The sequence below is a fragment of the Exophiala oligosperma genome (genome assembly GCF_000835515.1).
Source record: "Exophiala oligosperma strain CBS 72588 unplaced genomic scaffold supercont1.5, whole genome shotgun sequence".
NCBI lineage: Eukaryota > Fungi > Ascomycota > Eurotiomycetes > Chaetothyriales > Herpotrichiellaceae > Exophiala > Exophiala oligosperma.
In genome coordinates this window covers 2,256,331-2,283,064 of record NW_015622822.1, presented here as the reverse complement: position 1 = coordinate 2,283,064, position 26,734 = coordinate 2,256,331, and the positions used below count along the sequence as shown (strand labels likewise).

Genomic DNA, 26,734 nt, shown 5'->3' with positions numbered 1-26,734 from the left:
AACCCGAAGGCCTCCTGAATGATGCATATTGACATCTTTCAAAAGTCCAGTTGACACCTCAATAGGCGATCTTGTCGCGTCTACCGCCAAACTGAGAAAATTGTTAGCGTAGCCGACACACGAACCATCTCGGCCCTCTATGAGTACTCCATACTTCGTGATCTACTCCCGTACAGTATGTACTTATTCTAGTCAGAGTCGGTACCCTGTTCCAAGGCTACACCGAAATACACACTTCGTTGAGATGGGACACTATCCCACAAGAGGATGAGCCTTACAGTCCGTTCTATCTCGCCGTAGCAAAATTGCCGTAGAAAATGCTGCATGTCCCGGTCGTAATGTCAAGTCCGTGACAATCACGCTCATGCGTTCTTCCCTCCCATGTCTATGGTATACATGTATTAGTCCACTAACATGCCTGCTGTGTGCCATAGAAGACCCAATGTTCAAAGCATCCAGCGTAGTGTAGAACGCTCCATGGTATCAATTGTTAAAACAAAAGCCGAAAATGAAAACCTCCCTCGCATGGGAGCCATTTGTATGAATAGCAAGCACATCAGAATACGAGGACATACTCGCCCCTTTCATTCCTCTTGATGCGCAACGCCCTCCACAACTCACTCTCCTCGTCTGCTTTGGACGACGTGCTCCTCACATCGTTCTGTTTGTGCCAGCGTTTGAGCATCTTATGAATCGAGTAGCCTTTGTCCGACTCCAAGCCCGGGGCATTGGCAAGGAAATTCTGGCATGAATGCCTCATTCTCTGCTCTTCACCAAAGACGACCATGGCTTTGTCGACGCCTCGCCGCTTGCCGCCGTCATCCGAGTCTGAAGCCGAGTCATCGTGTTTGCGGTATTCAATGGCTTTGAATTTCCTTGACGTGCCTTCATTCTGTGAAGAATCATCACTATTTCCGCGACGCCGAGATCGGTGCTCGTGACGAATGTTCGCCGATGCTGTGCCGTTGTGTCGATGAACCTTGTGTTTCTTCCTCTCGCGCTTCTCTCCCTCGCGGACGCGAGAAAGGCTTTGACCGTGGTCCGAGGAGCTCGCTCTTCGCCGTACACGGGTGTTGGCTTGTTGAGCCTCGAATTGGCTCCCTGGAAGCAGAGCGCCGCCGACCATGGAGAGCGCCTTAACGGCTCGACCTTTGATGGAGATGCCTAGGCCGTTGGGGTCGTCTTTGGTATGTCGAGTGCGCTTCAAGGGCGAAGTTGGGTCTTCAGGTTTGTGGGTGCGTCGACTGTGGCGGTCCTTCTCAACCACTAACCTCCTGTCAACCGTGTCTGGCTCGCGATGGAATGGGTATTCGTCCTCTGTGATCATGCGACTCAAGCCTCCCGTGAGTCCAGAGTGCACGATGCCCGGAGTGTCTGGCCTGGAGGTATCCACGACCAACATATCTCGATCTGAGTCGTGGTGTTGATCGTCTGTCGCCCGTTTGCGTTTCTTCTCGCTACTCTCGGTCCGGCTGTGTGCACGAGGTCGGGTCTTCTCCAGTCTCGACTTAGTCTGTTTGGCCGCGGGAGTCATAAACTCGAGCGACAGCGCGCTACCATTCATGTCCAACGCTCCGCGCGGCTTGACTGGCTCTACTCCCCATGTGTATCCTTGCTCCTCGTACTCTTGATTGTGAAGACCCTCCTCGTCTCTATGGCCATTCTGGCTCGAAGGCCGACTGTTGGTGAAAATCGAGGGCGCACTGCTCTTCATGGACATTTCGCCCTTGTCCTTCGCAAAGCTGATCTGTGGTGTTCCTGCCGTACTGTCATCCACCATGTAGTCGAAGACACTGTCGCGATTCGAGTCCGGCACAGCGGGTGGAGGGGTAGGAACATGAGGAGGGGTCTCGACATCGGGCGCGTCTTCAACGTATGCCGCGCGCGGGACCAACGCCTTGCTGTTGTCGGGCTCGACAATCGACACGGATTTTCTTTTGGCGGCTTTCGAAGGCTTTTCGCGGTACAATGCGCCCTGGTACTTCTGGTCTTCGGAAATGCAAGACTATGGCCGCAGTCAGTCTTTGGAACAAGAGTTCATGGTCAGGATTCGTCGCATACCGTATGCGCCCTGTAACTTGTGCCTTGAAAAGTCGTCATGCAGTCAATGCACGTAAACGGCGCTCCTCGACATTGGTTGCGATGGCCATCGAGCTTCTTCTTGGTCAAGGTGTCTCCGCATCCCTCACACTGGAAGGAGACCATCTCTGTTTCGTGGCTGTTTATTACTGGCGATTTGTTGTGAGCCGGACCGTGTGTTTGAATTCGCGGGGAGTGGGTGAAAAATGAGCGGAGCGGGTTGGGCAGCAACGAGTCCAGGTAGGACAAGACACCAGATCGGCCACGTTCAACAAAAGTGAGGCGTGAGTTGAAGTCAGGAGGCCTTTATGTCTCCGAGGGGTATATTGCAAGGGCAGAAGAGGGTGTGAAGCGAACGAGGGCTTGTGTAGGAATGCATGCTAGTCGCTCTCAGGCGCTTGGACTCCAGTTTTCAAGTTTACGGTATATTTTTTTTGTTTCCCGTACACACTGTACTGTGTATTTACAGTCCACACTTTTCCCGGATTCGCCTAGTCAGTCGCCGTCGCGAACGCCTATCATGGGCGGAATCAACCATCCCTGCCAGGATTCAGGGGCCACAAACGAATCACCTGCACCCCTCTGAACAACGCGACGTGATCACCCATGGCGCGTTGAGAGGGTGTTCATGCACAAGGTCAGAAGCCCTCTTCTGCCCGCATGCAAGAATGTGAACGGCGGCGCCAACATTATTGTCAACAAGGACAACGTCAACGTACATGAATGTGCCACACCCTTTGAAGCAACTTGCCAACCAACCATGTGTCTTGAATCCGCTAGAGCCGGTGCTGGTGAAACCGGATCATCCTCAAACATTGTTGATGCAGCTGTTCGAGCTGCGTTGCGAGTCAATGTTCCCCAGGGATCCGCATTGTGTGCTGATGCATTCGATCTCATGATGGCCGCTCTGCCGTTGCCTATCATCCACCACAGCCTGAGGGTCTATCTATTGGCCAATTGGTTGGCCGGAAAAGAGCAGAGTAGGTGGGCGGACAGTGTGTCTTTGTTTGTTGCATGCATCTGCCACGATTTTGGTGCATCCCGTCTACATGACGGTCCACAGCGTTTCGAGGTAGAGGGTGCAGATGTCGCGGCGGACCTCCTTCGGAAGCATCACGAGTCCGAGCAAGACGCCCATGAGGTCTGGACAGCGATAGCGCTGCACACCTCTCCGGGCATAGCTGAGCGCATCACTCCATTAGCGAGGCTTGTCAGACTCGGCGTCCTAATAGATTTCCGGCCTCCAACACGACAAGAGTTGGACGCCGTATCATTTGCAGAAGGAATCGAGTCCAAGTTACCACGACTTGATATTGAGATGATACTTGGAGATGCCGTTGTTGAACAGGCTGTGCGCAATCCGAAGAAAGCGCCTGCAGCCTCGTGGCCAGGCATTCTCTACAAGGCATATCTAGAAAATCCTGAGAGGCGAGGAGTCAATCCTGCCTTTTAGGCCCCTCGAGATCATCCATCCGTACGGGATAGTGGACCCCAACCTCGCTACGGCGTCTGCCCGTCTTCACAGTTGCAACCTTCTGCCGATCGCTCCAAAGCAGATACTTGTACAAAACAAGATGCTCGCCAACCAAGTATATACGCCGAACTGTTCAGACACCATCTGCTGATGAATCGCCGGGACGGGGACAAAGTTTGGATCAACCAGCAACAGAATCAAAGTGCCAGCAATGCTAACTATCGCGGAAAAGGCAAAGCCAGGCAATGATCGGTCGATCAAGTACCATAGGGCAGGGTTGGCCAGAGCCAAAGTCAATGCTACTTGCAAGGTCGATTGCCATGGGAGTCGTCTCTGTGTTATAGTCAGTCGGTGATCAGTCAATTTTGGTGGACATGTGCAGGCTTACCACTGCGAAGGCAATGCCTACGAAGACTCCGATGCTTCTCACAGCAGAATACCATATCGGACCAAGACCACCGTCCGAGGCATCTGTTTCATCCGACCCCCCAGCAGCTGATTTTGTGTTCGAAATGGCCTGCTTTTTGTTTGTACCTTGAGATGTAGAGCCTTCCCAAAATGCGTCGACCAACGGCAACGCGTTACCCAGCAGTATGCCAAAGATACCCCATGACATGAGATACCACACCGAATGTTGCTCGATGTCCGGTACAGGTACCGGTGTGATACGTTGCGTCTTGTGTAGATGTGTAACGACAGAGCCATAACCAAGCCCGAAAGTGAATAGCAACGCCGTCTGAAAGACCAGGGCCGGAACGCCTCTTCGTTTTGGTTTGTGTTTTAGACGAGGACCCGTACCATCTCGTTGCCAAGTCACATCGGGTTGTTGATGTAGACTGTCGTCGATACTCTGTCTCTTGCTCGGTGTTTGGGCTCCTGTGCCCCACGGTGTCGACAGCTCCTCTCTGTTCCCATCTGATATAGGTGAATAAATGCCTAGCAGCGTCGACGAGGTGAGGTTGAGGATCGATCGGGTCCGGCTTGGTGTGGAATCAGACTTTGACCCGAGAGGAAGTTCGCCATTCACATCCTCACTCGCTGGAGAGGGAGGCAGTGACGAGTCCGTCGAGGCTGAAGGAATGTCAAATGCCCTTCGAGGTATAGGACGGTGGACTTGTGGTATCTCCATGGTGGTTAGAGGTCGATCTTTGCCGAGGACGAGGGCGCAGGACGCAATTCCGTGCTCGTAGTTGTAGGACCCGTGCAGCGAACGGTCAGTAGGCTGACTATACTCCGTCCGAGAGAGACTGGCGCTTATTCTGCTATAGATAGAACGTGCTAAGCCAAGCAGACAAACAGCTCACTCAAGTCAGGTATCAAAGAGGCACGCAGAGAATGAGGTCGACTGTCTCGATCATGACTGAAAGGTTGGGGAAAGAGAGATGAGGATTCGAAAATGGCAAGGCAGCTTTTGGTGGTGGAGACGGTGGGAGCGACGTGTAAGAGCACAATACGGAGGACGGAGGTTTCTAAGCCCAGACACGACACTGTCTCTCTCTGTCTCTTTTTTTCACATGTGCTGTATGCAGGTTGTGTCGCACAAAAGGCATGTGAGGATTTATTCACGGGTGTTGAGGCTGCGAATCGGGTGCAACATGATTCGTCTTGAGCCGGAGTCCGCAACCCGTCGCCATCTCCTCTTTACGAACTCTCCACACGAGGCATCCATCTCTACCCTTCAGCTATCATTTATATTCATTATCGAGACTATCAATATAATTCAGCCAGATAAGAAGCTCGCCTTCATCACGCTGATTTCAATGAAGATCTGGAGTAGACTATGTTGAAAGGTCTACTTCATATCGAACAACACAGCATCGTGGATCTGTTGCACACCAATTCGTTCCGTGATGCGAAAACATTGTGACCCTGAGGACGGGGAAATATCGATGCTCATTGTCATAAGCTCTCGGCCATCCTGTTGAGTTAATCATTTGGGATCACAATAGACTGTATTGACTGTTCTCACCATGGCAATCTTGGGAGACCGGAGCGGAAAATACGTCTCTGGATTCTGCAGCTCGGTGAGCAGTTTTAGTTCGGGAAGACGCAAGTTGGCCCCTTCGCGTTGACCAGCCAAATCGTCTTTGATCAAGGCGCGGAAATGTTGTTGCAACCTGTCTAGGGTTGCAGGTGGAATATGATGAAGTATGGCTGGTGAGAGTGCCCTATACAGATGCCTAGACCCCAGGAACTGCGGCATTTCCAGTGAAGTCATGTTAAGGTAAGGGAGCTCTCCCTGCGAAGTCCACGGAGTTTGCAAAATCCTTGAGGCACCATGATCGATGAGCATACTAACAACAGATTCGGGGACCCCAAGGAATGAGGCCTGGTGCAGAGGAGTCCAGCCAGATGGGCCTCGCGAACCCCCGAGTCGGTGATAATTTGGCCAGGAGTTGAATCCAGCGCCACGGGCTTCTCGCACATATGCCTGGACGACATCCCGGTCTCCATGATGAGCAGCATCCGCAAGCTTGTCTCGGCGTTTGAGATAGACATCGTCATATAGGTGGCGTGTCAACTTGCCAAACCAAATGGGTGTCTCAACCTGCGAACCCGAGCGAGAGGTGCCTCCAGCATGCATTTCCGGCAGCAATTGTAACGTAGTAGGCTGCCCCAGGTTTAGGTTGTGCTTCGCTGAAGGTGACCGGACGCTCTCATCGGATTTAGTGGCTATCGTTTCTGAAAGATCGGATGTCGATGGGACATAGTAAGTTTTCGCGATGATCATGACATCCTCGCCCTCTAGCATCTGTATGTCATCCTCTGATGAAGGTGTCGTAACAACTACTTGAGATGGAGGTGGCTCTGTTAGCTCGAGGAATGGTGTGGTGTGTCATCTGTTGTGAGTACGGATATATGGGCAATGGGACTAATCGAGATGGCTTGGACTTTAGCTCCGACGGTCAATGTTCGCACGAACTCCCAGGTAAAGATTGCTCATTCTCTGCCTAGAAGTAAGAAATGAACTGTAGCCTCAAAGACAAATTGTCGCCGATATAGCAATAGAAAGAAGCACGGTCCGAATGCCATCTTCTTGCGTCCGCAGGCCGGCAAGAAGCAGCTCAATCTTGTTTTTGCGCAAAAAAGTAAAAATCAACGAATTTGGCCGCCTGAGAACGCTTGTCGACTAGGCGTTGGGCATCCTTGAAGACATCTTCACGTCCTGACTGATTGAACGACAGCAGGATTTTGTTGGTTTTACTACCCAATTGATGCGTGAGACCTCGGCATTGGTCCATAAGGAAAGGCATTCAATTCGTTTCACTGAGTATATTGAGCAATATTCGGTGTAATTCTTACTTTGCTGTCGTGATTGCTTCTATGGTCTTCTTGATGATCTTCACGGTCTCGACGCAGACAGTGATCAGAGTTATAGCACTTACGCTTATTGATAGAGGTTCCATCGCTCGGCCAGGAAGTCCTCTACCTTATACGGAGTATCGTCGGTCTGTCGAACTGACCGAAGAAAGGTTGACATTATCACTTGAAACGTCCTTGCTGCTGTTGATCCATCAGAGCTGCGTAGCCCTGATGAACCTCTGGAGAGCACATTGTGCCCCGCAGCTGAAGTCGCACATCTTCTAGTACGTGGCGATTGCTATTTCGTTCAGCTTACGGACTTGTACATGCATCATTGGAAATTTGAGCGGACGAACAGCAGATACCGAGACGAGTGCGCAAGTTTGGGCGAGATTCAGAAAAAGAGAACTTCGGGAGGTCTTTGTCAGATGACACAATATTGCTGTGCCATTTCGAGAAACGAAAGCAACACCTGGAACTTCTAAAAGTGAGTGCCTAGCCAGGATAGGCTTGTTCATCCAAGTGCTGTTCGGCAATAGCTAGACTTGAAGTGTAGAGGACTGAGTTCTTGTAATAAGAAAAGTGTACGAGTTTCGGTCAGAGATGAATTGTCGTCGATTTTAGTCCACGTGACGCGGCCAAGCCACTTCCGGAATCCAATGAATTTTCCCGAAACTCGTCGTCACTTCGAATATCAAACAAAAAATCTCCAACGAGGCGAATCTCATCACATAATTTGTTTTCTCAAATTCACCCAAGAGACACAGTTTTTATTACATTGTGGAAATCTGTTCATCATTCGGTAATAATACTAGCCAGCGATCAAGATCACAATATCTCACCAAGATGGCTCTCAATAATTATATTGATGCCGAAAACGCCCCCAATTACGAGGATATGGAGAAACAATTCGCTGTCAAGGCTGTTCAACAAATGACGGTGTACTGGAGCTTACTGGAGAAAATCCCTGGTTCAAAGCTCCGACTTACGCGGCTTGATGACCAGATCCTGGATCATTTTAAAAGTGAATTCCCCGAGTTTGATCCAGCCGAGGAGATCGATGAGGATAAGATGAAGAGCAAAGAGGGTAAAGAGCGGTGGCGCAAGTTTGCTATGGCCTATGAGAAAGGCGATGACAAGATTGACGACTTCAACTTCGGCACTATGCTAAGAAAAAGCCCCAAGACAGAGTACGGAGAAAAGGAGACTATCTTTGCCGTCCGAATGCAATTCTACGCAGTCGAAATCGCAAGAAACCGAGCCGGACTTAACGACTGGATATATGAGAATGCCCAGAAGGATGCAGGCAAGAAATCGTGAAGGATACCGTCAAAGCTCCGAAACACATGCACCAGAAATGGCCATGAAATAAGGTGGTCAATCATGACGTGCATTCACGTCGCTGAGATGGCCGGTGCCTCACAATCTTCCGCGAACAAGACACTTCAATAGGACCACACAGATACCAACCCCTTGAAAAGAAGTCGACACATTCGAGCAGAGAGAATTTCGGGACCAGGTGGAAGTCCTTGGTGGTGCGACAACATTCCTGAAGAACAATATCAAGCAGCCCCGTCGGCCTTGGCGTGCAAATACTGCCATTCGCAATGGCAACCGAGAGACTACACAACTCAAATGCAATGCAGATTCAGAAGACCTCGGTTTGTTTCTTTCCTGCTGTTGTAGAGTTCTTGCAATTTCATTGAATCCCAAGTGAGTGTACGACGCCTCGTTCGCACGATATGAGCAGTGATGGACGTAGCCACGAGCAGCAGCCTCTCAGGCAACGCCATGGGACAGAGAAGGCGGCGGCTGGCATCTTTTCCTTCTTAAGAGCTACTCATTTGCCAGTCTTTATTTGCGGAATTCTTCTTTCGGCGGCCGCTGGCCTATTGCAACCCACGATGGCCATCTTCTTCGGCAGGTTCTTTCGCGCCTTTTCAGACTTCGCTTCCAATATCATTGATGAGCCTACGTTCAATAGAGAGACTTCAAGCAGTATCTATGCCTTGCTCGGAATTGGACTTTGTACTTTTCTATTGAAAGGTGGCGTTTTCGGGTGTTGGGTTTGTTTCGGCGAGCTCCAGGCCAAGTCTGCACGCCGAGTGGTTTTTCAGTCTTTGTTAAATCGGGATATCGAATGGTTCGACGCGCAAAGCATCGGTATGGCAGCGCTACTGGGAAGGACACACGCGTATGGGTCTTTCTCCTATGTGGATAACTCACTCTGACAACAATAGGCAAATTCAAGACATACAACTTGCGACTTCACAGCCTTTAGGTCTTTCGATCCTGGCGCTTGTTCAGACTTTGTCATCTCTCGGTCTCGCACTGCGTACGAACTGGAAGTTGACCTTGGTGGTGCTTTCCACCTTACCAATTATTCTGGTGGGGGTCTCCCTGACTTCTCGCCGAGGGCAGAGGTATGTCGATCGCCAGAACAGCAGCCTGGATCAGGCGATGAAGTCTGCATATCATTTCGTCTCAAACATTGTGATGGTCAAGTGTTTCAACACCCAAATCCATGAAAGGCACAAATACGCCACGGCAATTGAACAAGCTGCTAAGAACTCCCACAAATCATGCATCTTCAAAGGGTTTCAAAGTGGTTTCGTCCGATTTGCAACGACAGTCATTTTTGTTCAAGGCTAGTATGATCGAAGCAATATTGGTGTTCGCTTAAGACGTCTGACAAGTGTATTAGGCTTCTGGTACGGCGGCACGCAGGTTCATGCTGGAAAAATCAGCTCTGGTGAAGTAGTTATAACATTTTGGTCATGTCTGCTAGCTGCCAAAGCGCTCGAAGACATTCTGCCCCAAAGTTTTCTTCTCCTGGAAGGCAGGGCTTCAGCACAGTCTCTCGCGGCAAAGTTGAATTACGCAAACGATAGGACGACTCAGAAGGAGAAAAGTGCAGGCCTTTCACCGAAATTCTGCGATGGTGATATTGCTATGCGAGGAGTAGGTCAACTCCCTCACAGAGGAAAGGAATGCTGATCTTTCAAAGGTGTCCTTCGCATACACTTCCAGATCAACGGACTTGGTCCTTCAGGGATGCGACATCTCTTTTCCTGCCGGGCAGACCACGTTCCTCGTTGGCAAAAGTGGCTGTGGTAAAAGTACTGTAGGAAATTTGCTAATGCGCTTCTATCTTGCTCGAACTGGCACCATTACTATCGACGGTAGTGATATTCTAGACCTGGACAGCACATGGCTCAGAAACAACATTACATTGGTTCAGCAGCAGAGCATACTCTTCAATGAGACAATATTCACCAATGTTGCGCTTGGTAGCCAAGAGCCTGGCCGAGTCACCGTCTCACAAGTTGATATATGCTTACATCTGGCATCTCTTGATGGTATGATAGCAAGCCTTCCCAACGGCCTTGGAACGATGGTCGGATCTAGAGGTTCCGAGCTCTCTGGCGGGCAAAGGCAGCGTGTTGCTATCGCGCGTGCCAGACTTAGAGACACTCCAGTCTTGATCCTCGATGAAGCGACAAGCGCTCTTGATGCCCCTAACAGAAATGCTGTGATGGAATCAATTCGTCGCTGGCGAAAGGGAAGGACAACAATCATCATCACTCATGACTTGGCCCAGATTCGTGAAAAAGACCTAGTATACATGATGGATGCAGGCCGAATTGTCTGTCGCGGGAGTCTTAGCACGATTAGACATGCCCAACATACACTACATGCGGACGGACCTGGCCTGCACACACAACCATATCCACACAGAGGCAAGGTGGCCAAAGTGACGGCAAGTATTCTTCCCAGAGGTTTGGGTCCTTCAAATTTATCATCGCGTGCACCAGCTTCAGCAGAGGCGGATTCACGACACGCAGTCCGTCAATCAGGCCGCAGTGGAGGCAGAATTTCTATGGTGTTATCACTACGTAGTGATCCAGCATTTCAAAGACTGAAACGGCAGTCCCTAAGTCGTGCTCGAGCTATGTACTCCGCAGAAAGAGCACGAGAACTAGTCGACAAAGCACCTGGTCTTCCCAGCCCGGTTGCAGGCGACCACAAAGTCACAGACTTATCGAGCCCTTATGGATCTAATGGGTCTTGCAATGGCACGTTGCGGGTTGTTGGCTCTGCGATTGAGCTCCAAAATGTGGCTCGGAAAGAGGATGGTGGAACTGTCTCAGAAACTATTCACGATGACAAGTCTGTCCAAGACTCAACGCAAACGATTCTGCAAATGGTATGGCCAATCTTGGACACAACTCACCAGGTTAAAATTGTTATCGGCCTCGCAGCAGCGCTTATCCATGCAGGATGCACACCTGCATTCTCGTACGCCATCATTCAACTGTTTGGGACGTTCGGCATTTATTCTGGTTACCACACAAAAGTGCTGACTTACTCACTCGCCATTGTTGGTGTGGCAGTAATTGACGGCATTGCCTGTGCCTCTATGCAGTATCTCTTAGGCTCGGTAAGTCAGGCATGGGTCGATACACTTCGAGAGATGGCAGTGAAGCGCATTTTGCAACAGCCAAAGGGCTGGTTCGACGAAGAAACCAATAAATCTTCCATTATAGTGTCGTCGCTTGACCGTCATGCTGAAGGAGCAAGGGTTCTTGTGGACCATTTCGCTCCCCAAGTCCTTGTTGTCAGTGTCATGATGGCAGTAACGCTTGCCTGGTCTTTGAATACATGTTGGAAATTGGCTCTTGTGAGTCTCGCAGGCATACCATTCATCTATGCCGTTGTGAAGCTTCTCGATGTGATCTCGTCACGGTGGTCCTCTCGAACAAACTCAGCAGTAGAAAAACTCTTGGACGTCTTCATCGAGAGTTTCTCAGACATCAGGACGGTTAGGGCATTGACACTTGAGTCGTTCTTTCATCAGAAGTATTCTCAGACCCTTCAGGTGGCATTTGAGATTGGCACTCGTCGCGCGATCTTCACCGGCTTTTGTTATGGTCTATCAGAATCAGTCATTACTCTCTTCACACCAATGATCTTTTGGTATGGAGTGCATCTGGCCAAAACCAGAGAATGGTCCGCGATGGATATTCTTACAGTGTTTTCTCTCCTCTTGTTCACTACTGCCAGCGCCAGCGCCATCATGGCATATGTTCCACGCGCCAGCTCAGCTACGGAATATGCCACTCAACTGCTCGAACTCAGCAGAATGCCAGTCCATTCCCACGAGAATGCTGGGCAGTTAAGGCTGGACAGGAGCAAGTTGAATAGATCTGGTGTGGCCATACAGTTTACAAATCAGACCTTCTTCTATCCTACCCACTCGGAGACCTCTGCCCTCCGGCATTTGAATCTTATAATCCCTCGGGGGAAATGTACCGTAATAGTTGGATCGTCCGGATCTGGCAAATCGACAATCACGTCCTTGATTCTGGGCTTGTATCCTCCGGCAGCAAAAGAAGCAGCCACAACACTCGCAGGGGACACGCATGATTCAGTCTCATTGAGGCTGTTTGGGTGTGATATCCGAACGCTGGAAATATCAACGCTTCGATCCCTGGTGGCCATGGTTCCACAGACACCATTCCTTCTCCCAACCACAGTTCGTGAAAATATCATCTATGGTCTGGGTCCGGGCTCTAGCCTCGCATCAGCAACTTGTATTGAGTCTGCGGCAAGATCGGCTGGGATCCATGAGTTCATTCAATCTCTACCACAAGGCTACGCCACTATTATCGGCGAAGCGGGACTGGGTGTCTCGGGAGGCCAGGCTCAGCGAATAGTGATTGCTAGAGCGTTGGTCCGCGATCCCAAGATACTCATTTTGGACGAAGCGACAAGTGCCTTAGATCGTGAAAGCGCCGACACTGTTAGAACGAGCATTATGGGTCTAGTCCGAAGGAAGCAAAGCACAATGACTGTAATAGTTATAACCCATGCGAGGGAAATGATGACCTTTGCGGACCAGGTAGTGGTCATGGAGAACGGAACGGCGGTCGAAGAAGGTCCCTACAGAGACTTGATCCGCAAGAAGGGAAAGCTCTGGGACATGCTTCAAGTCGATCAGCTTCAAGTCGATCAGCAGCTGGAGAGAGCGTTACGGCATTCGTAATAATCTCAATCCCGATCCTTTCTCGATGCTATGAAAATTTTTGAGCTTGCTCCGAGGGATCCTTGTCCATGCAAGGCACCATGTGCGTTGCATCGACAACCTCAGGTACCATTGCAGCTCCAAAGAACCATCACATGTCAGTTGTTATGTATCCGACCGAGGCAGATTCGGTAGCATTTGAAGCCAGAAGATGTGATTGGATCCAGTCACTGGCTCTACGGATCCTCCGAACAACCATCTCAAAATGTTATGCTGTTCGCTATCCACAATCTTTCCTCCTTTGGGAGCTTCGTCCGATGTCGATGTTTCGACCTCGGCTTCAAGCTCGACATGCCAGACTTGAGTGGCTTTCCCCGGATTTGGGTCTATGCAACCCTGTAGCTCTCAGCATCTCCACGAATAGCAAAGCATTCCCGGGGATGGGCTGATGGGTCCTATGCCTGGTCACCCGCTACTTTACTCAATTAGGCACAGTGACAGGCTTATGGTCACAAATACTACCCATGGATGCGAAGCTCGAAAATGTGAACCATGTCGAACAAGCTCCAAATCTTCCACCCATGAACACACACCGTCCTCACCAGCTTCTCCGCATTGAGGCTGATCTGCCATTTCATCGCTTGAGCTATTGCTTTCCTGCAGAGCCGAGGACCACCAGCATGACGCATTATGCGGGACGGACAAAGAGAGAGCGAGGTAGGCAAGCGATAGAGAGGGAAGCCTACAAAAAAAAGACCATGTCCCAAAATCGACCCCGCCATTGTCGCCAGTCGCCAGTCTGTCGTTCGTTTGGATTCCTGCTTTCTCAACACGATGTATGCGTTGCTGCACGTCTTGGTAGCAGCCTTCGCCTTCTGCATCGTGGGCGACGCTGCTCCAGCAAGTGTAGCAAGTGTGGCAAGTGTAGCAAGCTCGACCGCTCCAACTGTCACGATCGATTCGGGAGCGGTGGTTGGTACGACGACCCTGCTTGCTGGCGCCACAGTCACGGTCGACAAGTACCTAGGAATTCCGTTTGCAGCATCTCCGACACGATTTGCACCAGCGGTCAAGCCAACACCATGGAAGTCGCCTTACCGCGCAACGAAGTATGGTCCAGCATGCATACAACAGTTCAATTACCCCGAAGCGTCGCGCAATCTGACAATGTCATGGTTCAACACCCCGCCTCCGCCGGCGGGTGAAAGCGAGGATTGCCTAAACTTGAATGTCTATGTTCCTGCAACTCCTGGGAAAAACAAAACAGTCATGGCATGGATCTATGTGCGTGCTATGGGCTTGATCTTTGTACGTGACGAATGTATCTGACTCTATCCTAGGGAGGTAGTCTACAATTCGGGTCCAACTCAGCTTTGTACTACGACGGGACATCATTCGCAGCGAACCAGGATGTCATTATTGTGACACTGAATTATCGGACAAATGGTAAGTTCCTCGGTCGCAGCACGAGAAAAGAAACTGACTAGTTGCTTACAGTGTTTGGCTTTCCCAACTCTCCCGAGCTGCCCTTGGCCAGGCGCAATCTGGGATTCTGGGACCAACGTAAGTATCCCTGGGCAAGAGTCCGTAAACTGCGAATCTCCAACTCACACTCATATTCAGGTCTTGCTCTTGACTGGATCCAAAGAAACATTGCGGCTTTTGGTGGCAACCCTAAGAAGGTGACGATTTTCGGAGAGAGTGCCGGTGCAGCGAGGTATGCCGTTATCAAACGAGAGATTTGCTTTGTCCATCTCGCTAACCATATTCTTCTGCAGTGTGGACGCCCTTGTAACGAGCCTGCCAAAGAATCCTCCTTTTCGAGCAGCGATCATGGAATCTGGGCAGACATCATTCTACATCAACCCGACCAATGCGCCGACCTCGTGGCTCGCACTGGCTGCTGCCTTGAACTGCACCCAGACTCATCCCCACTCGAACCTGACTTGTCTCCGAGACGCAAACGCGACCGTAATCAAGTCCACGATCGAGCACATGGCTTTACCGTTTCGCCCTGTATCGGACAATGTCACTCTGCTCCGCTACCCGGAAGAAGCAAGGGTGAACAGGAGCATCGCGCCGGTTCCGATCCTGACGGGCACCAATGGCAACGAAGGCACAATCTTCACCATCGGCCAAAGCGACTCTGCTGCATATCTCGCCTCCGTGCTGGGCAACCAGACCTCACTGATCCAGAACATCCTCGCGGCGTACCCTCTCCCACCTGCAGAGCAACTCGCGGCGATCGCGACCGACTTCATCTTCACCTGCCCGGCTGGCAACTTGGCCAACGACTCTCGCGCCGCCGGCTTCCCGACGTGGCGCTACTACTTCAACACCACGTTCCCCAACACCCAATTCTTCCCGGGGTCCGGGGCCTATCATTCCTCGGAGATTTCGCTCGTCTGGGGAACGTACCCGCGGGCCAACGCGACCGACGACGAGAAGGCACTCAGCCAGTACACGCAGAGTGCATGGGCGACCTTCGCGCGCAACCCTCCCGCCGGCCCTGGCTGGGAGGGAGTACCCAGGGTGGCCGATTTAGGAGTCGGGGGAATTTTGAACAAACCCATCAATGCGGGTGTGATTGACAAGAACTGCCACTTCTACCGACAATACTATAATACACTTGGAAGTGCAGTGGCAGGAGTTGGAGGTGGTTGACGGCCGTCAGTGTCGGGGGCTGAGAGAAAGGTGCGAATGGATGTGGATGTATGTGTGTGGAAATGGTAATCAATGACGAGCATGAACCCGAGAAAGAGAGAGAGAGAGAGAGATGGATACATATAGACCGGGACACAGTAGGTAATAGTGCCCCTGACTTTGACTTACAGATTTACACAAAGTAACGTAATGTATTGACGACAAGTCCTGTCTGGACAATATCAGAAAATGAAAATTGGCAATGACCATGATTTGTTTTAAACACCGTGTGAATCTCACATCACGTATCAGATCTCATTGAGGACATATGTGTACCATACTAATAAGTGTTGAGACCATGCGACGGATTAGAGCCTCAATGGCGACAAACGTATATGGTTGTAGACATTATACATTGATATTTTTATGATTATGATGTAAATAAGTGGTTGTGATGACAATTGACAACCTCGTCACAATTCAATGCAATACTTGTATCAGACAAGCGGTAGTTGGTGGTGGTAACATGGTGACTTGAGATTCTACTTTGTTTTGTTCCCCCCCCCCCACTTTTTTCCATCAAAGAATTGTCTTGTCACGGTTGAAGAATACCAGCAGCAACTTGCACAGCCTTGGCCGACTTTTCCACCCACGTCTGAGCCAGGGTGTAATTGCCCGCCTCGAAGGCCTCGGTGATGCCGGGCCACTCGGTGGGCGCGTACCCGGTGTCCAAGCCGGGGGCGAAGACGACGTGCTTGTAGAACTCGCGCGTGGGCAAACCGCCCTGGGACACGAAACCCCGGCTAAAGTCTCGGAGTTTGGCATTGATGACCCGAACCTCGTCGTTGGTCGTGGCGGAGGCGATGGCGCTCGTCAAGGCGGCCGCCGAGGCGTTGAACGTCGCGATGGCGGATTCGAGGGCTGACAAGTCGACGGTGGTGGTGATGTTGTTTGTAGTCGTCGAGGTGGAGGAGGCAATCTCGTCGTGAAGGTCATCAAGGTACAGAGTCATTTGCACCCCGTAGTTTTCGACGTCGAACGGAATGACGGCGTCGTCGGCGAGGTGGTAAGCCATGATGGCCAGGTACTGGCCCACGGCTTTGTGGGTGACGAAACCCGGGTCGCCAAACGTCGTCATCCAGTGGTAGGTGTCGTAGTTGGAGTGGTAGTGGTACACGGGGTCCGTGGGCCCGTTGCCGGCACCAAAGTCGAGAGAAGGGATGCCGTTGTGGAGGAAGGCCGTGTAGTCGCTCCCACTGCCGAGCACGCCGACCTCTCCTCCGGTCTGGTTGTACCAGACGTCGTAGAGGGTTAGGTCCGTATGGCCCTTGTAAGGGTAGACGACTTTTTTCATGGTCTCGGTGGCGAGGGCGTGCAGGTCCGGCGTGGCGGAGAGGTCCGGTTCGGGGCCCGACGTGGCCACGTCGACGTTGAGGTACGCGACGGCCGACGACTTGAGCCAGGGGATGTACTCCTCGACCCATTCCGTGGAACCCAGCAACCCGTACTCTTCGGCGTCCCAGGAGCACAACACTATGGTACGTCTGGGTTTCCATCCCGTCCGGAGCAAGGCGCCAAACGCCTTCGCGAGCTCCACGATGACGGCCGTTCCCGAGTTGGGGTCCGCGGCGCCGCCGATGATCCAGGCGTCGCGATGGTTGCCAATGACAATAACCTCGTCCTGGCTGGTGCCGTTGATGATGCCGACCGCGTCCCAGATCCAGGTGATGGTGTCGCGCATCACGTTGGACATGGACAGTGTGGTGCCCGGTGCCGGACCCGTCGAGTACGTCGCGTTGAGCTTGCCGACCCACTTTGTACGGTTGACCGTTTCGCCGTCGGTTCCATAACCGTCTAGAGCTTGAAGCAAAGGTTGGGCGTCTTTCCAGGAGATGGGGAGGGAAGGAATCTGTGGCGTCACCGCCGATATGCCAGTTCGAGGAGAGTCGAACCGAGAGGGGTATCCCGGAGTCGTCGGGTCGCCAGGATACGTGGACAAGAACTGGACGCTTCCACGTTGGACCGAGGTCGGGTTTCGTGCTGGGCCGTCGGGATACGCAGCGTAGCCGTTCGCCTCTGTGATTTCACCGTCGTCGTCCGTGTCCGTAAAGATGATACACCCAATCATGCCGTTTTCCTGTGCATTCTTGACCTTGAGGCCACGGAATGGGCCTCCGTAGCGTGCAAGGGCGATCTTGCCCTCGAGCTCCACACCGAGAGCCTTGAGACGGTTGAAGTCGACTTGCTGGCCTCTACCGACATAGACATACTCAGCTTGAGCATCTCCTGTGGCGGAGTATCCGTTGAAAGTCGGTACACTGTTCGGGTAAGTAGTGACATCGTCCTGAGCTAGACCCTCTTCCCGCAGCGAAGCAGTAAATGTCGACCCGTTGGAATATGTCAATGACAATGAGTGTGAGACAGGATAATTCAAATAAGTATCTGATCTGCTGCATCAGCAACGGCCGAGTATTTGAGGAGTAGAGTCAGAGTCACACACAGTACGAGGCCAAACCTGATGACCACCCAAATTCGCTGAAGCGATCAGCGGTCCACTGGGCCATGGACTCATTTGTCCCCGCGATATGGAGACCGTGGGTATAGTAGTACGACCATGTTTCCATCGACGCATTGTCAAAGGACCCGGCCAGAAGTGCTTCGTTTTGGTCCAGTGTGGGAGGAAACTGGGTTGCCTGTCTTTTGACATGTCCAGCATGACGATGCTGTGCTCGAGGCTCGAGTCTCTCGTGTTGACACGCAAAAACAAAAGATGCCTGGGCTCCAAGCAATGATACTAAAGTAGTTGTCTTCATCGTGACGGAAGATATCAGATCAGTAGACAAAGAGACGCACTTACCACTCTCCCACAGGGTTCGAACGAAGCCTCTTCATATATCCCTCGGCCGTCCATACCGTCCGAAGATTATCAGCCCGAGGAATTTGTTGATCGTCATAGAGCAAGACGCTCGATGATGCCTACCTGCCTCATGAAGCATGGTACCCATGGCGAAGGGCATGATGCCAAGGGAACCGGCTGTTGCGGTCGCCAATGATGATAGAACAATGTCGGATAGCATCAAATGACAGTGCAACCCAAGGTGAAGAACTCCGGCTTCATACATGGATATGCATTCTTGGCGTTTGAAGAGGCGTTGTTTATAGCGGCGCGGAGAGGGATTTGGAAGGACTAACTGAAAGGGAACCAGGGACTGGCTGCTATATGTACGGAAGACCGTGTAGATCACAGTAGCAATCGGAATCAAGTATTTCCGGGCGTCACCTGAAGACCACCGTTCTCTCTCCCTCTTTCTAGATATGACTAGGTAGGTCTATTGCCACTACAAGTCAATAAACGGAAGTACTACGTAGCTTCCTTGGGAACCTCCAGTATGTACATTGTGTTTGCCCGTATTTCGCGCCTTGAACTCTCCTCGCAACGTCGGGAACTCGGCAAGATACATTGGGTGGCCTGATATCTTCAGGACAATAGACTCTCCGGCATCAAAAACGATCCCACCAGGCCATATACTTGTCTCTATACGAGCAACTGTTCCAGGCGGGATTCTTTCCTCGACAAGATGCTTGTGTCGGATGAAGTGTGGCGTCGAGAGCTTCTCATCGATTGCGCGATGACTGGCTCGGATCTGACCATGTGGACCGAGATACACGAGAGTGTTTACCATTGGCAAATTGTCGTCTGAAAGTCCTTGGGCTTCTATATCTTCTTTCGGAATATTGTGATACTGCAACATCTTGCCCGATGCATCTTCTTTGCGAATCTGCAAAAAGATATCCATATCATCGGCATCATCGCAAGACATCCATAGGACCGTCTTTGGCGCACCAAGGAGATACGTCCGTCTGGTGAAGGTATATCTGAAACGCACTTCTCCCGGGTCGTTGTCCATTTGGAAGGCCGGCAGGTCGGATTGGTACTGCACAACAGCTTTTTCTGAAGGCGAATTCTCCAACAGCCGTTCTCCAGGAGCTAGGAACATGGTCTTGTATGTAGTCCCCGAGACTGGCCAGCTGGGAACTGGTAGGTTTACAATGTTCGGCTTTCAGCGTCAGTCTGGTGCGGTTTGCAAAGGAAGCAGTGCTTACTAGATTATAACCCAGGAGTGAAATTCGGACTTTGGGAAGCTTTTCCAACTCATTGTCGATGCCCTTTGCGTAACGGTCGAAAAAGAGTTGAAGCTCATCATTGTTGCTTGGCTGATAGAGATCGTGCCATTCTTGTGTCGTGTGGATTCGAAGCCTGTCAACAAACCGTCTGGTCAGCAATCAAGCCTCCTGGCTCTCAGGGATACTGCGATCACGGAATGACGAACCACTTGTTCTGGTTTGGGAGTTCCTCAAAGCCACGCAGGCTACCAGGCAAGTGTAGCATTGTTGAATAACTGGCTAACACATATGCAGGTACCTCGATTTGGTGGATCTTTGCTCTCTTGTCAAGCCAATAGTCGTTAATAACGGGGTATTTTCTCAGCATGGCGACAGGGTCCTCCAGTCTTTCTCTCCCTATTTAGTGTCTCAGCGCCATGGCTCTGGAGAGTTGATGGTGTCGAAAGGAGTACAAGCTTCTAGCCAGATGGGTCACTTACCGTGGAAGCCGTTCATCATCCATTCCAGGAAAGGCTCACATGAAATTCCACCCCTGACGTGGATTTCTCGATAAAGATCAGTGGAAGCCTCCAGAGGGGCAATACACTTGAGAGATGGAGGTCTTTGAGCAGCAATGTACCACTGCGAGCGACCCAACCAAGAATTCCCTATCAAGCAGACACTACCGTTGCACCAGGGTTGACTCGCGATCCACTCGATAGCATCATACCCGTCACGACCTTCCTGGTCTCCGGCCCAGCTGGTGTGGGTGTTAGCATGGTCGTGCGACATAGATGGCTTTACAAACCATAGGTAACCCTCAGAATCCCATGAGCCTCTCGAGTCAATGTTGACCACTGCATAACCTCGTTTTGTCCACTCAGCAGGGTCTGGACCTTCGAATTTCTCAAACCCAGAGAGATTTGACTTTGGGATACCCATACTGCCCGGCATGTCTGTCAAATTCATTCCTGTCACGAGTCAGCCATATGTAACACAACTTGTCATCAAACAGATTCTTGGGTTATATACCTCGACCCGACTTCCCATAAGGACTCCAAGGCAACAACACCGGCACAGTCTCCTTTGCGTCGGGCCTGAATATGTCGCATTTGAGGATGGTGCCATCTCGCACTCTAATGTCGACGTTCTTCTCAAAGATTGTCTGCGTTGAGAAAGCGCGATTCTCAGGCGTCTTCTTGAACCCCACTGGTAGCACTTTTACTGAGTGTTCGTCGCCATCATATCGTGGGTGTGACGCAGGATCTTTGAGACTTCTAAACAACAGCTCGATTTCGCCCGTCTTGACTGGGCCAAGCTTGCCATTTCCGGGTGCCATGGCTCGAAGATTCACTGAAATACTTCGATCACTACCACGTATGCTTGATGCCCACAGGGAAAGAAGTCGTTGCTTTGGCTGTCCCTAGGTCTCCAATCCAAGTGTCAATTCAAAAGTGGACATTGAACAACCGAAGAGTCTCCGAAACTCCTGGAGACAGCCTCAACCAGAAGCGTAGCGGCCGTGCCTTCTCTAAGGTTCGCTGGACGGCGAATTCACAATTGGCTGGGGTGCTTTCCCACCGGGGACAGAAAAACAGCCTCGTTGCAAAGAGACCTCTCGCAGTGTCTGGATACCCCGACCCTCCCCCACTTCAGCTCCGTCTGGGGGATTCAGGACGACAAGGCACGAGGAAGAGTGGGACATTTCGCCTCAATCGGAACACCGAAGGGCCGAAGCAATTCCGCAATCATAGATTTCGGGGTAGGAAGCTTGATCGAAATTCCACGTCTAGCCGCGAGCCTGGAGTCCGAGTACGGGTTGAAAAAGAAAGATACGTACCGAAGTCGAGAAATTCTACATCACCCCATTCTTTGGTTCAAGGATATCTTTCAGAGTCCTTCAAGAGAATCATCATGATTACTCTACGTCCACTCAAACGCTTCGTAACCGAAAATAACGCACAAGGCAAGGCGGTCTTCTCCAAGCAAATCGACGAGGATTTAGCTATGAACGAACTCAAACAACTTCCTCTGCAGGGCAGCTCCCTGCCAGCGAAAATGGGTCTCGGATATGCTACGAATGAATTTCCTGCCAAGCTAGCGGGCGCAAAAGATGTCAAAACATACGAGGGATACCTCAAGAAAGGTCCTGGTATATCCATCGATAATGGAACAGTGTTCCGATTCCTCGACTTTCCACCTGGTTCGATCTCAGAGATGCATAGAACCAAGAGTCTCGACTATGGCGTTGTCATCGAAGGATCGGTAGTAGCAGGGCTGGATTCTGGAGAGACAAGGGTGCTTCATCGTGGCGACAGCTGCGTCCAAAGGGCCACAAATCATGACTGGAAAAACGCGAGCGATACTGAATGGGCGCGTGTGATGTTTGTCCTGCTAGACACAGAGCCAGATTGGGATTCTTCTGAGGGGAACTTCAGGAACGAATAGACTCAGTCGAGAGGGTCAAATAATACTAGATTATGACCTCGATAACTCGTTTTATTATTGGTAGTCAACACAGGTTGCATGTTCAGCCGTGCTTCAGAGTGACTTCTACTCTCTGATCAGTTTATGGTTAATGAAACGATCTTCTGCACAAGATACGACACGCTGGAGGCTCTCCAAGCAGACTCAAATGTTACATTCACTACTCTTAGGGAATCTGTCCTAGAGTTCTATGATTCTTTCCTCTTTAATCACCATTCCCCTCCAATCTTCCACCTTGTTAGTCCAGGCCACCATCGAGCCCCTGTGGCCTCCCAGAGCACAGTAGACGTCTATCGAGCGTCAGTTGATCGTATGCTCGCCAGGTTAATGTGCGATGCGGCATATCCCATTTGCTCACCGATTGCATTCGGACCCCGCGCATCATGACAGAAATGAATGCATACTCGATTGCGTTGGATCCATAGGGTCTTTCACTGGCGTCGAGATGTCGATTTCCCGGACGATATCGTGGCACGCGTCTGTACTCTGTAGGCCAGCCCGCAGGGTTTGGTGTGATGTTGTCCTGGTCGGCCGTTTCATGATCTAGTGAGTATATCTGCCTCGGGCGTTGCTGGCTTGGAGAGTTCAAAGTCACGGTGGCAGAAGGTGACGTTGCTTGAGACAATCTGGTTGTCGCCGTACTCGTGGGAGCCATTTTGGCGACAGCGAATTCGATTCAATATGGGGACTTTGGGTAGGATAGAGTGTATAACTGAATATCGTGACAAGGGATGGATTGTCGTTGTACCAAAATTCACATTGCTGTCGATTTCGATTCTTCATTCCCATCACGACTTGTCGTTTGGGGTCCACCCTCCCACCTCCGGCCCCGCATCTTCCCATTCGTCCAAATCATTCATGGGGAAGATGGAACACAAGGCTCCGGACCGCGACTAACTGCTTCAGGTCCTCTCGTGGATTCTGTTCGCCGGGGCGAGGATGGAGATTGACTGAAACCTGAACAAAGCACTCAGAACGACGATTCCATCACTCGGCCGAAGCGTTCAGCATATCGTCTTTCCTGCCAGAAGACTTTGGCTGGGAAGCTCTTCCGCTTTAGAAGAAGAACACGGACTCGTCCAAAAGTCGACTGTATATCCATCCCACTGGGCAGGACAGTATATAAACATCATGGCTAAAATGGTGGTTCAGCCTGCTTCAGAAAGGCTTTATAACGAACTGCTCGACACTGCTTCCGACGGAAGAGGTCGTAATGCTCGATATCGTCAAAATCAGATCCTTTTTCTTCACAATCAATTGAGGGTCGACCTTGAGAAGATCCAGACAGCCATCAAAAAGGATACATCCTCGACTGAAGCCGACATTGATATAGAACTTGGCCTTTCATTGAATGCTGTCCGCCGCATGTACGAGGGTGTCGATTTCAATAAGAGTCTTGAAGATGAATTCCGAATCGCAAAAAAATCAGACAATATCGACAGACGGATTCCCTACGGCGTCGTCCTCATCAGACCCACTCTACATACGAGGTTCTTTTCAATCATATCAGCATTGGCAGCAGCATTCGCGGCGGGAAATGTGGTGCTATTGGAAGTGAGAGCCCTACATTTTTTGTTATACCGGAGCTTCATTTCTTGCTCGTATGTTGTAACTGACATGACACAACAAAATCCAGTTGGAATCAAGCTTGCGAGCTGTAGACCAATATTTCCGGAGGGAATTCAAAGTCTTGGACAATGCCTCTTGTATCATTGTCACCACGAGAGTCGACAATGCCGCCTTTCTAGCGAGATGTCGACTCATCGACCAGACTACACCGGTGCTCGACTACCCTGATTCTCTGCAACACCGATCTCATCAGATCACCGTCGCCGTGATTGACAGAACGGCCGACATTTCCAAAGCAGCTCGAGCGATCCTTGCGTCCAAGTGTCGTTTCCGAGGAACTTCACCCTATGGTGTCGACGTCGTCCTTGTCAACGAATGGATCAAAGAAAAGTTCCTGGCACAGTGCAGAGAAGTGATCGACACAGAACGCACGACCTTAGGCGCCATCGACAAGGATCGATCTGAGAAACATAGAACCAAATCTTTGAAATTGCAGGGCGAACACCTGCTTGATCTTCATGGAATAAACATATCTGAATATGATGGCAGGTAAGTCAAGGATGAGCGTCGGTAAATTTTGAAGCAACCTTATGCCGATTGATTCTTGCCTTGTAGCGCGCCTGAACTTCGAGAAAAGTCTTCGGCGTATGCTCTGCGACTTGTGACCGTGACTGGACTGGTGGAAGCTACGACGATCGCCTCAGCAATGTATGCGTGTCCCAGCAGACCCCCTTTTCTACATCGGAATTAACTCTCATCAACTAATGCGATTGATCATTAGGGGCCCGCTATCGGCCTTGTACCCATTCTCCAACCCAGGGGAGGCCAAGTACCTCTCGCAGCATATCGACAGCGACATATGTATGGTCAACCAGATTCCGTCGTCGCTACTGGGTAAGTTTGTGTATTCTCGTTGGGTCCAACAATGCTCATCATTCATATACAGTTGGCCCATGCATACCAGTGGGCAGTCTGTCTGCCGATATCGATATACGGTACGATACAAACCTCATGTCCAAGCCAGCACCTCAGTGGGTCCACGACCTTTCACCAAGGACCGACCCTCGGCAGTTTTACCAGCAAGCATCAGCCCCCGTAAAACCAGTGAAGCAACATTCTGGCTTCGATATCGGTTTTTTTGATAGAGGTGCCATTACAGGTGCCGTGATAATAATTCTACCGCCTCTTTGTGCGTTGGCCTATGGAGGATACCGTGCTGCCGCCCACGTTTATCACTGCTGTATTTGATAGTTGTAACTTCTGGGGGCAAAAAATGTATCTTCTGCAGTTTGGGCAACGATCTGAATAGCATTCTGGATATCCTAGTAAAGTATGATAATACTTAATAAGTTCAAGACTTACCTGTTCTTTTGGTAGCATGGTCGAATGTCAAGAGTTTCATTACGTTGGGTATTGACCATGGTTGCCAAAATATCGATCGATTATTCATCAAACTTATTTAACAGGCTACTGGAAAGGCTTCCCAAGAACCAAAAGTGTATTGATCGTTACACATGTTTCCCAATTCCCAAGTCTCTGCGCCGAACTCCACAGGAGCTCCGACATCGTCCTCGTGGCCGACCAAGCCGGCACAGAAGCAGGCGGCGATGAAGTGGTCGTCGGTGCCGTGGGCGTCCCTGAAATCGGGTAGCTTCATCAGACTGACCACGGCACGTCGAAGTGCGGGACCCGAATTCTTCATGACGGCGTCCTCGAATTCTTGTCGGAAGTTGAGAGCCCAGTTCGCAGGGGGGACCTCTTGCGCGAAATTGTCGTTGTATTTCACGATCGGACCCCACACGTTGCGGTAGAGGTTGTGAACGGCACCTCCGGTACCCATGAGCAGGACGTCGGGTCTGGATCGCAAAGATCGCAACGCCATGCCCATCCTCATGTGGAAGTGTGGGTCGTACCTCGCGTTGGTACTGAGGACCGTGGTCGGCGGCATGTTGCCGCCAGGGAACATTCTGATGATAAGAGTGTAGATGTCGTGTATCCAGACACAAGACTTGTTGGGTTTGGCGTTGAAACCGGAGTCACGAAGGAGTTGGATGACATGTTCGCCCATGGGCAAGTCGGGGATCAGTTTGTAGTCCTTGTACCATCGAGGGTGCACTCCTCCGATGGGGTCTTTGCCCGGGTTGGGATTCATCGAGACTTGAATCTCATCGTTCAGTGCGGACCAGTGGGCGCCCTGGTTTTGGCGAAGTCCAGAGAGGTCAGATCTTTTGGTTTTTACCATCCAGCATCGTGTGCCGTAGGAAGTTACAACTAACCATGATGATAATGTGTTTGACTCCGTGACGGAGGGCCGCTTGACCACACTTCTCCCAGTAATCTGCCGAAGTAGACTCTTCGCCCAACATACTGGGGGTTCCATGAGAGAAAAAGTGCACCGGGGTCAATAGTTTTGGGGAGGACGGTGTCTTGTTGGTGGCCATACTTCAATCTTGGTTGTTGATATGTGTTTAGTGTTCGTTCAATGATCTGAGCCAGAAACAATGTATGAATATCCAGACAATCAGTGCAGAAGTGCTGATGAGGAAGCAGTCCGTATTCAGCTCGAGTCGTTGTTGGATATCAAAGTGAAAGGTCAGTGTTTTTGGACGACCCGAACCCCATCATCAACCACCCGCCACCGAAGAGGTATAGGATGGGCTCTCGAAAAATCACATGTCGCACCATGACACCAGTAGTGTACATCCCGCAACCTGGGACTTTGTCGAACTGTTGTTCACAACTCGCCCGAGAACTCGGCACACGGACGTTGTAAGTCCCGAGCATACCGTAGAGCCAGAAGAAGAAAAGGCGGGGGCCCCACAATGCAAACCTCGTCTCCGTTTGTGGGTCCGGGGGCTTCCATGACCCATTCAAGTATGAGTACTTGGTACAAAAGGGAAGCAACGGCCCCTCATTTAGTTTTCCATCAATAGTTCTACAGCTGCCCTCCGATACCATGCAATCAACTTTCAGTGTGCTTCTCAATTCGGCCCCGTCTCGCAGCGATCACGACTTGCTCCCAGGTTCTCCCGTTCCGACCGACGAAGCCA

The 26,734-nt window shown here is 51.0% G+C and overlaps 10 protein-coding genes across 10 annotated transcripts; 5 read left to right on the top strand and 5 right to left on the bottom strand.

Moving 5' to 3' along the window:
• Positions 1-359: 359 nt before the first annotated feature.
• PV06_06146 (uncharacterized protein) lies at positions 360-2,389 on the bottom strand. The gene is made up of 2 exons (XM_016407226.1): positions 2,062-2,389; positions 360-2,005 (listed from the first exon to the last, which is right to left on the bottom strand). Exons 1-2 carry the CDS (start codon positions 2,203-2,205, stop codon positions 557-559), a joined length of 1,593 nt encoding a protein of 530 aa, XP_016262830.1. The 5' UTR covers positions 2,206-2,389; the 3' UTR covers positions 360-556.
• A 318-nt stretch (positions 2,390-2,707) lies between these two features.
• PV06_06145 (uncharacterized protein) lies at positions 2,708-4,086 on the top strand (the record flags this gene model as incomplete). The annotated part of the gene is made up of 1 exon (XM_016407225.1): positions 2,708-4,086. The coding sequence occupies one exon, from the start codon at positions 2,708-2,710 to the stop codon at positions 3,530-3,532; it is 825 nt and encodes a 274-aa protein (XP_016262829.1). The 3' UTR covers positions 3,533-4,086.
• PV06_06144 (uncharacterized protein) lies at positions 2,936-5,074 on the bottom strand. Its single transcript, XM_016407224.1, has 2 exons — positions 3,942-5,074; positions 2,936-3,886 (listed from the first exon to the last, which is right to left on the bottom strand). Exons 1-2 carry the CDS (start codon positions 4,680-4,682, stop codon positions 3,599-3,601), a joined length of 1,029 nt encoding a protein of 342 aa, XP_016262828.1. The 5' UTR covers positions 4,683-5,074; the 3' UTR covers positions 2,936-3,598.
• A 271-nt stretch (positions 5,075-5,345) lies between these two features.
• Positions 5,346-6,305, bottom strand: PV06_06143 (uncharacterized protein; the record flags this gene model as incomplete). The annotated part of the gene is made up of 2 exons (XM_016407223.1): positions 5,346-5,471; positions 5,523-6,305. The coding sequence occupies 2 exons, from the start codon at positions 6,303-6,305 to the stop codon at positions 5,346-5,348; spliced, it is 909 nt and encodes a 302-aa protein (XP_016262827.1).
• Positions 6,306-7,702: 1,397 nt separating this feature from the next.
• PV06_06142 (uncharacterized protein) lies at positions 7,703-8,176 on the top strand (the record flags this gene model as incomplete). The annotated part of the gene is made up of 1 exon (XM_016407222.1): positions 7,703-8,176. The coding sequence occupies one exon, from the start codon at positions 7,703-7,705 to the stop codon at positions 8,174-8,176; it is 474 nt and encodes a 157-aa protein (XP_016262826.1).
• A 1,819-nt stretch (positions 8,177-9,995) lies between these two features.
• On the top strand, positions 9,996-12,902 carry PV06_06141 (uncharacterized protein; the record flags this gene model as incomplete). Its single annotated transcript, XM_016407221.1, has 1 exon — positions 9,996-12,902. The coding sequence occupies one exon, from the start codon at positions 9,996-9,998 to the stop codon at positions 12,900-12,902; it is 2,907 nt and encodes a 968-aa protein (XP_016262825.1).
• An 813-nt stretch (positions 12,903-13,715) lies between these two features.
• PV06_06140 (uncharacterized protein) lies at positions 13,716-15,770 on the top strand (the record flags this gene model as incomplete). Its single annotated transcript, XM_016407220.1, has 5 exons — positions 13,716-14,165; positions 14,222-14,327; positions 14,379-14,444; positions 14,505-14,598; positions 14,660-15,770. The coding sequence occupies 5 exons, from the start codon at positions 13,716-13,718 to the stop codon at positions 15,543-15,545; spliced, it is 1,602 nt and encodes a 533-aa protein (XP_016262824.1). The 3' UTR covers positions 15,546-15,770.
• Positions 15,771-16,070: 300 nt separating this feature from the next.
• Positions 16,071-18,613, bottom strand: PV06_06139 (uncharacterized protein). The gene is made up of 2 exons (XM_016407219.1): positions 18,025-18,613; positions 16,071-17,966 (listed from the first exon to the last, which is right to left on the bottom strand). The coding sequence occupies exons 1-2, from the start codon at positions 18,335-18,337 to the stop codon at positions 16,120-16,122; spliced, it is 2,160 nt and encodes a 719-aa protein (XP_016262823.1). The 5' UTR covers positions 18,338-18,613; the 3' UTR covers positions 16,071-16,119.
• Positions 18,614-18,862: 249 nt separating this feature from the next.
• On the bottom strand, positions 18,863-21,170 carry PV06_06138 (uncharacterized protein; the record flags this gene model as incomplete). The annotated part of the gene is made up of 6 exons (XM_016407218.1): positions 20,661-21,170; positions 20,437-20,599; positions 20,125-20,388; positions 19,856-20,041; positions 19,629-19,782; positions 18,863-19,582 (listed from the first exon to the last, which is right to left on the bottom strand). Exons 1-6 carry the CDS (start codon positions 20,965-20,967, stop codon positions 18,863-18,865), a joined length of 1,794 nt encoding a protein of 597 aa, XP_016262822.1. The 5' UTR covers positions 20,968-21,170.
• PV06_06137 (uncharacterized protein) lies at positions 18,947-22,130 on the top strand. Its single transcript, XM_016407217.1, has one exon. The coding sequence runs from the start codon at positions 21,015-21,017 to the stop codon at positions 22,074-22,076; it is 1,062 nt and encodes a 353-aa protein (XP_016262821.1). The 5' UTR covers positions 18,947-21,014; the 3' UTR covers positions 22,077-22,130.
• Positions 22,131-26,734: the final 4,604 nt, after the last annotated feature.